Genomic DNA, 7,771 nt, shown 5'->3' on the forward strand with positions numbered 1-7,771 from the left:
GTTGAGATTACTTATATTTCCGCTCCACTGTTTTGAATCTATTAAAGGTAAATAAACGCTCAAGCAACAACATGCTGAGCTCCATCCATCCGGTAAAGCAGTTGAAGTCAGAAACCTGTATTTTGAAGTTACTGTACAAACCAAGGATTATCAGTTACTGAAATACTGAAGATGGTTTACACTGCCTAGGTAGGACCAACATTTTTAGTGCTAAATCAAAAAAGCTACAGAATTTACCCTGTAGCCAAGACAGACATACCACTAAGTTCCCAGGATTTTTCAGAGCTTGGTCCCTCCCCAGGACTGCCTCTGCCTGTGTGCTCCCCCCAGCCGCTCCAGCCTTGGCCTGGCCTTGCCGCACTCTCACACGCAGCAGCTGGTACTGGAGGTGCCGAATGCTACCACCCGCAAATGGGCTCAGCTCTTACATTGGAAGAGTTTTATCCATGGCATTGCTGTCCCATAAACAGAATGTATTAGAGACAGGGAGCAAAGGAGAGCCACCACCAGCTTACACTGTTTTGAGCACTGGCTCAGCACAGCTCTGATGGTGTGGAGAATGAGAGGCAGCAGCTGTGACTATGCCAAGAACCAAACTGAGGGAACTACAGCATCTTCATCTGCTGGTTCCCTGAATATGCATGTGCAACACAGCACAGCTTTTGTCTCTTGGATATAACTCTGCATTGGAATACCTGTAACTGTGTATCAAGCAGGCTTGAAGCCTGCCTAAGAGGGGTAAGGAACGAGGATGTGCTTTTCTTAAGTTCTGCTTCTGATTGCCTTCCCTGCTTTCATCTATTACCCTGCTTAAATACAAAATACGTTCATTTCAGTTATGTTGCTCTGTTTAGGGGGGAAAAAATGAAGAAACGTTAAACACACAAGTTTATGTTTTTCTCTTATATTTTTATGGTATCTTGAAACACCGCAAACCTGTGACACATACACATGTGCAACCATAAACCATTCAAGAGAAAGTACAGGCTGGAATGTATTATTAAGAACATTCATCACAGGATCTGCATAATCCTTGTTTCCTGAAGTCACTCACTGATGTTTCTGATGACAGGATAGTCAAGATTCAGTGTTTTATAACCACTTCCTCAGAGCAAGTGTGCGGCATGACTTCAAATAGAGCACAAGTTAATACATCCACTTTGCAGTTTAAGTATTTTATGTCGATCATTAACTATTTAGGATGTTCACAAACGGGCAGCGGAGCGAGTGGCCCGGCCGGCACCTGCCCGCTCCCGCTCCGCGCCGCATTCGCCGTGAGGGACAGAGCCCCCGCAACTCCTGCCCACGGGCACGCAGGAAATGGCAGCACCCGCCCGGCCCCCCCACATCCGCATCCTCCTTCTCCTCCTCCCCCGGCGAGGGCGGGCGGGCGCCGGGGAGCGCGGCGAGGTGTGTCCCAGGTGCCCGGGCTATATGAGGCGGCGCGGCGGGGCAGCGCGGTGGCCCCATGGCGGCGCCGGCCATGGCCGAGCCGCGCTCCAAGCGGCCCCGCGTCACCCTGCCCGCCTGCCCCGCGCACCGCCCGCTGCCCGCCAGCCGCGTCCGCCACGGCTTCCCCGCCGCCGTGGAAGAGGCGCTCTGCGGAGTCACCGGCGCCCAGCTGGAGCTCCACTACTGCCTGCAGGCGCTGGTAAGGGCGGCGGGGCGCGGACGGGCACGGGAGGCGGCCGGGGCCGCGGCGTGGGACCCCCCCTCTCGCCCTGGCCGGGCAGCCACCGGCGGCGGGGTGAGGAGGGTCTCGGAGTCGGGAAGGGACGGCGGAGCGGTGTCTGTTCCCAGACCCAGGGCATTTGGGGGCTCTCGTGCCAGAGCCGCTGCTGCCCCTGCGCCGACACGGCCACAAAAACAACGACGAAGGTCTGGAACACGCGGGCGACGAAACGAGCGCTCGTGTGTTTTAGGGTAATTCACAGAGAGAGTTTTGCCTGTGGAAAGAGGGACAGGAACAGAGAATGCTAACAGCTCTGGAGTATGACTCTTGAGTGGCTTTTTTTCCCCCAAACTTCGTGTGTAAAATAGTTGTGCGAGGTTAACTGTAGTTTGTGAACGTCGCTGCCGGCTTAGGGTTTTCTGCTCCACAGCATGAACTTTAGACATTAAATTAAAAAAGTTATCTCTGATACCATGTAACATGCATGCCAAAATTACTTCCGGCTACCTATCAAATGTTAGGGCAACATATATTTTAACACAGCCATTAAAATATAAAAATCAGAATTATCGATGCTATACCTTCTGATGCCAAGCATCCACTGGGAAACAGCACAAACTATATTGAATGTACCCCCAAGAGCCTTCAATTGAGTTTGGTGTCAAATATTAGTTCAATAAAAATTTCAGTATGCAGTAAAACCTGTACCTGCTAAGCCTGTAGATTAAAAAAAATTCTAGTGATTGGCAGTGGGATGGGATGGAGAAAGCTCAGTTAACTATTTAGGATGTTTACATTCCTAGATTTGATTTATCCACAGTCAATTTCTAATTATTGACATAAAAGATTTACCTTAACAGTTAAGCAGACGTGTTGACTTGTGCTCCACTTGAAGTCATGCCTCACACTGGCACTGAGAAACTGATTACAAAACACTGAATCTTGACTATCCTGTCAACAGAAACATCAATAAGTGACTTCAGGAAACAAGGATTATGCAAACTATGGCAGTGAATGTTCTTAATAAAACATTCCAGTGTGTACTTTCTCTTGAAGGGTTTGTGGTCACACGTGTACGTGTCACAGGTTTTGGTTGTCTCAAAATGGCCATACAAATAGAAGAAATAAACATAAACTTGTGTGTTTAACATTTCATTTTTTTTCTAAACAGAGCAACATAACTGAAATAAATATATTTCATATTTAAGCAGGGTAATAGATGAAAGCAGGGAAGGCAATCAGAAGCAGAACTTAAGCACATCCTCGTTCCTTACCCCTCTTAGGCAGGCTTCAAGCCTGCTTGATACACAGTTACAGGTATTCCAATGCAGAGTTATATCCAAGAGGCAAAAGCTGTGCTGTGTTGCACATGCCTAAGGGAACCAGCAGATGAAGATGCTGTAGCTCCCTCAGTTTGGTTCTTGGCATAGTCACAGCTGCTGCCTCTCGTTCTCCTCCCCATCAGAGCCAGTGTTCAAACCAGTGTAAGCTGGTGGCTCTCCTTTGCTCCCTGTCTCTAATACATTCTGTTTATGGGACAGCAATGCCATGGATAAAACTCTTCTAATGTAAGAGCTGATAGGTCTGTTAGCACAGTTAAATATGGCAGTGGTTAAAGTTGTTGTTTTCCCATACAGAACAGAACAAGGCCTGCAGTGAGGTTAGGGTTGTAATACTTCTGAAATCATAGAATTGCCTGAGCTGGAAAGGACTTCAAAGATCATCTAGTGCCATGCCAGGGACACCTTCCACTAGACCAGCTTGCTCAGAGCTCCAATCTGACCTTGGACACTTCAGGGATGGGGCATCCATAGCTTTCCTGGGCAGTTTGTTCCAGTGCCTCACTACCTTCACAGTAAAGAATTTCTTACTAATATGTAATCTAAAGCTCTCCTTTTTTCAGTTTGAAGCCATTCCCCCTTGTCCTGTCACTACCTGCTCTCTCCATCTTTCTTGTAGGCTATTGGAAGGCAACAGTTAGGTAACCCTGAAGCTTTCTCTTTTCCAGGCTGAACAATCCCAATTCTCTGAGCCTTTTTTCACAGGAAAAATTTTAATCAACTTGGGGGCCCTCCTCTGGACTTGCTCCAACAGGTCAATGTCCTTCCTGACATGCCTTCCTAGGCATGAGCTACGTATAATGAAGGTGTATACAGAACAGTTAAGTAGCAGTATTCATCATTTTGGAATAACATCCATAATGAAGCTGATAAATAGATATGAAGTTATGCTTGTTCTCTTTTTGGTATTTACATCATCTTTCTCATACCTTTGAAAGCTAACTTTTGACTGGAATGCTGACCTGCAGGGATAAATTTTATGTTCCCTGTGCTGTGAGTATGTTTAAAAAACAAAACAAAAACCCTAGACAAAACACAATTACAAAACACACTCATGCTAACCACTCATAAATAAAACATTTTGAGGATCTCTGACTGCTACTGAGAGAGTAACATCAGTACTACAGTTGCCTACCCAGTATTACAGGGCAGGAGTTCTAGTAGAAGTACAGAGATTTTTCATTTCAGGCCATAACTACTTACTTCATTTATTGTAGAAATTTGTAACCTTTGGATTAAGGTCTCCAAAGTTCTAATAAAGCCACGTTCTTCTGCAAGTGAGTCCCATCTCCAGCAAATCTTAACGCTCTTGTTTTGTGTGCTTAGGGTGAATATTTTGATCAGTCACATGTGGCTCTACCAAATATTTCAAAGTTCTTCTTACATCAAGCTCTGGAAGAGAGAAAAGCTGCAGAGGCATTGATGAAGTATCAGCAAGAAAGAGGAGGCCACTACTGTTCTAAAACCATCCAGGTGGGTAGTAGACAGCAAGCTTTCAAGCAGCTGCAGTCCATTTACCTTATCGAATTACATTGTTGGTACTTCAGATCTCTGCATTCATCCATTATGAGATTTCCAGATATAATTTACCTGACATATTAGTGTACACGGTTTTGTTCTTGATTGCAATGCTTAGAAACTGTCAGACATACAGTCCTAACGCTATGTGGTTGCATTCTAGCCCAAAAGAATATGAACAGTATTCTCCTTTCCTTTTACTCAGCTGGACACTGATGTTTCCAGTGTGCTGTAACTATTATGAGACTCCTTAAACTGTGCTGAAACAGCCCAGTTGTCTCCTTCACACTAAGTAGAAGCCTAGACATGATTAGCACGTAAGAAAGGTGGTAAGGAAGGAGGTAGAAGAAACATCCAGCTTGAGGCAGTAGTTGATTTGCTAAAGCACAGCTCAGGACAGAATGTGAACTACAGATTTAACTTGGGCTTGCACAGGTGCACAGTTGCAAAAGAATAACTCAAAGTTTTCAGGGAAAAAAATAACCCACCTCATTTATTTAAGACCAAGGGGCTGATTCTCCTCTACCAAATTAGTTTTCTGTAAATAGTTAATACAGAATGCTCTTTTTTGGTCCATCATAGCAGTTGTTAATCTGTAGAAAGTAAAAAGGCCATTGTGAAAATCTTTCTAAATTGTCAGTTTGAAATGGGGAAGACCTTAGGGTGGCCTTTCAGTACTTAAAGGACGCCTACAGGAAATAGAGGGAGGGACTCTTTCTCAAGGAGTGCAGTGATAGGATTAGGGATAAGAATTTTTAATTGAAAGAGGGTGGATTTAGATTAGGGAAAACCTGTTTACTATGAGGGTGGTGAGACACTGGAACAAGTTGCCCGGAGTAGTGGTGAATGGCCCATCCCTGAGAGTGTTCAAGACCAGGCTGGATGGGGCTTTGAGCAGCCTGGTCAAGTGAAAGGTGTTCCTGCCCACAGCAGGGGATTGAAATGAGATGATTTTTTAAGGTCCCTTCCAACCCCAGCCATTCTGTGATTGGGTTTCCTGGTGTAAGAATGCTCCTCAGACACAGCTGCTGCTATCTAAATCCATTCCTTGAAAAAGTGCTTGGCCCCTGCTACCTGTGTGTGTTCACAGCCATGGCACTCTGTAAAAAACAGATGCTCTAAACTAGGAGTTGTTGCAAAATCCTAATACAACTTGTTTGGAGCACCAGATTAAGTTGCAGGAAACCACTGATGAATACAGTAAGATCAACTGTTCTGAATAAATACAATTCTGTCTTTGTTTTTAGAAACCAAACTGTGATTATGCAGTCGGTCTGATGAAAGCCCTGGAATTAGCAATGGTACAGTGGAAAACTATGCTACGATATTTTGAAGAGCTTTATGCCCTGAGTGTTGAAAATGCAGACCCTCATAGTGCAAGCACTATGAAGAAGCAATTTATTGCGCCCAAAATCCGGAAGATCAAGCTAATGGGAGATCTACTCACCAATGCTCGCAGGCTTGACTGTTCCCAAGATGGCAGAAATAGTCTTGGGGATTACTTCATGGACCGCTTGCAGAAAGAGTTCAGAACAAGCATAGAGCCAGAGTCTAGTGATCACTGCAGCCCCTGCCCACCTCTGCAGCAGTGCACAGGAGCTGCAGAAGGTCTGAAGCGACCCCAGAGAGAATCTTCCCAGCACAGAAATGGCATAGGGCCAATATATGCAACTATACATTGCACTACGATGCTGCCACAGTGTAACAATGGGACAGGAGCAAAAGTGAAGCAGGGCAGGGAGGGCCTTTAATGCTGTGGCTGCTATGGGGCAGCTCCTAAGGCAAACCTTTACAGAGGGTGGAGCTGGGACCAGAACTCAGGAGACATGAGCCTGTATCACTCCTGTTTTACACCCTGCCCCCTCATCCTCTGTTGAGTCAAAATCTTGCCTATACCATTATTTTGTTTAAATGATAGCAAGGTTGCCAGCTACCTAGATTGTCAGCACTAGTCACACATAATCTATGCAATTCTTCCTAGAAGCCAAAAGCTTTTAAGCTTCTTTTCTGTTTTAAATGATTAACAGGATTATTTAGTGCAATTTTTTAACAGTATATATAATTTTTATTAAAAAAAAAAAAGAAACCACTGCAGCTTTAGTACAAGGCAACTTTTATGTGGCAGGAAATCCAAATATTTAGTTTTATATTCCTGAATATTTTATATTCCTGAATATATATATTAGATATTTTACATTACTAACAAGTATACTAGCATAATGAACTTGTTTTTAAAAAGACTTGGTTTAAAACAAAGTTTTCTTATTTCTATCATAGTAGCAATTTAAATAAGTAGTCAAAATAATTTACATATCAGGATGAATAATTTACTTCTTCAGGATGAAGGATGCAAACATTTCCTCAACACTGGGAATAAGAAAACATGCTGGTTTTCTCTACAGTTATGTGCCTAGTTGGCTTTTCTCATTGTCAGAAAACAGATGAGAGATAAATTAGGAGTTTTCATTAGCTGAGATCTTTACAGGTTCTACTGGATATTTTGCAAGTGTCACAAGACACTAGCTCTAGGGCTCTGTCCAGACTTAACCTAGGATGGTTGCTTTAGTTTTCATACAGACCCCTATTTCAGCTAGCTCAATTACGGTATTACTATGCTACTCCTGCTATTTCTTGTATTCCCTATTTGGTCCCAAGTAGAGGCATAAGATCCTAGTGAAAAAGCAGCACACTTAACTAGTATTGCATCAGAGAGAGTGACCACTCATTAGTTTTGCCTTTCAGTTGGGGCAGTATTAGCCAGTTTGGTTAAAGTTCAGAAGTTCAGAGGTGTCCAAATTCTTTTCCTTTGTCTCCTGCAGGAGTGCCTTGCTTTTTGTACCCTGGCTCCCAAGGTCACTTAAGAAGAGCAACTGGCTAGATCAGCTGCCTGCAGCTAGGGGGTTTTTTTTGTCGCTATACACAACATCTTTTATGCAATTGGGGTTTGATTCATTGAAAGATTGTCTCACACTTTCATGTAATACTGTAAGTGATACTCCTATTCTTGAAAATAAATTCAGTTCAATGTTACAAATGGTTCTTTGCCTCTCCATTTTATTCCTCAATTCACCAGCCAAGTATGCTGGTATTATTCTCCAAGAGATTTTGCATATGTATACAAAACTTCACCAGTACTTTTCTTCATGCAAGAAAGTTTGATGGAAGAGTATGCCACAGAGTGAAAATAAATGCCGGGAAACTTCATTACTACAAAAACACTGCACAATGAAACATTTTCTGT

General features: G+C 43.8%; 1 protein-coding gene across 2 annotated transcripts; it reads left to right on the top strand.

The window, feature by feature from the left end:
* The first annotated feature begins 1,468 nt into the window (after positions 1–1,468).
* Positions 1,469–7,564, top strand: LOC135415578 (ferritin light chain-like). Of its 2 annotated transcripts, XM_064657488.1 has the most exons (3): positions 1,469–1,651; positions 4,339–4,485; positions 5,778–7,564. In XM_064657488.1, the coding sequence occupies exons 1-3, from the start codon at positions 1,469–1,471 to the stop codon at positions 6,279–6,281; spliced, it is 834 nt and encodes a 277-aa protein (XP_064513558.1). In that variant the 3' UTR covers positions 6,282–7,564. The 2 variants fall into 2 exon arrangements, with proteins under 2 accessions (XP_064513558.1, XP_064513559.1); XM_064657489.1 differs by lacking the exon at positions 4,339–4,485.
* Positions 7,565–7,771: the final 207 nt, after the last annotated feature.

Source organism: Pseudopipra pipra, chromosome 6 (assembly GCF_036250125.1).
Source record: "Pseudopipra pipra isolate bDixPip1 chromosome 6, bDixPip1.hap1, whole genome shotgun sequence".
NCBI classification, from domain to species: domain Eukaryota; kingdom Metazoa; phylum Chordata; class Aves; order Passeriformes; family Pipridae; genus Pseudopipra; species Pseudopipra pipra.